At 46.2% G+C, this 515-nt stretch overlaps 1 protein-coding gene across 1 annotated transcript in view; it reads left to right on the forward strand.

Moving 5' to 3' along the window:
• LOC101849749 (jhy protein homolog) overlaps positions 1 to 515 on the forward strand; it is a gene marked incomplete at its 5' end in the record, with an annotated part of 7,169 nt that overhangs the window by 4,904 nt on the left and 1,750 nt on the right. The window contains 1 exon segment of the mRNA XM_005113098.2: positions 222 to 395. Within this exon segment, the coding sequence (XP_005113155.2) occupies positions 222 to 395 (174 nt within the window).

Below are 515 nucleotides of genomic sequence, written 5' to 3' on the forward strand. Positions count from 1 at the left end.
TTTATATATTTGTTTAATCATTTTTTATTTATTTACTTATTCATCTTTCTAAGACAACCACTGGGACAGTTTTAACCGTACGTATATTGACAGGTCGTTTTTGTTTTTAACCGTACGTATATTGACAGGTCGTTTTGTTGTTAACCGTACGTATATTGACAGGTTGTTTATTTTTAAGCGTACGTATATTGACAGGTTTTTTTGTTTTTTCCTTCCATCAGGCCAAAGAGTACGCCAAGACGGTGCCGAAGCCCACGGTGAAGGCTCACCCCACACAGTTCAACAGCTACGAGCTGTCCTCCGAGCAGTCGCCGATCGCCAAACATCACAAGACGCCGTCGGAGGCGGGCTCACCCACGGGGAGTCAGAGGATGCTGGGCAAAAGTCCTTCACAGGTCGGTGGTGGTGGTGGTGGTGGTGGTTGTTGTTGTTGATGGTGGTGGTGGTGGTGGTTGTTGTTGTTGATGGTGGTGGTGGTGGTGGTTGTTGTTGTTAGAGGATGCTGGGCAAAAGTC

The sequence above is a fragment of the Aplysia californica genome, unplaced genomic scaffold, assembly GCF_000002075.1.
Source record: "Aplysia californica isolate F4 #8 unplaced genomic scaffold, AplCal3.0 scaffold01615, whole genome shotgun sequence".
Classification (NCBI taxonomy): Eukaryota; Metazoa; Mollusca; class Gastropoda; order Aplysiida; family Aplysiidae; genus Aplysia; species Aplysia californica.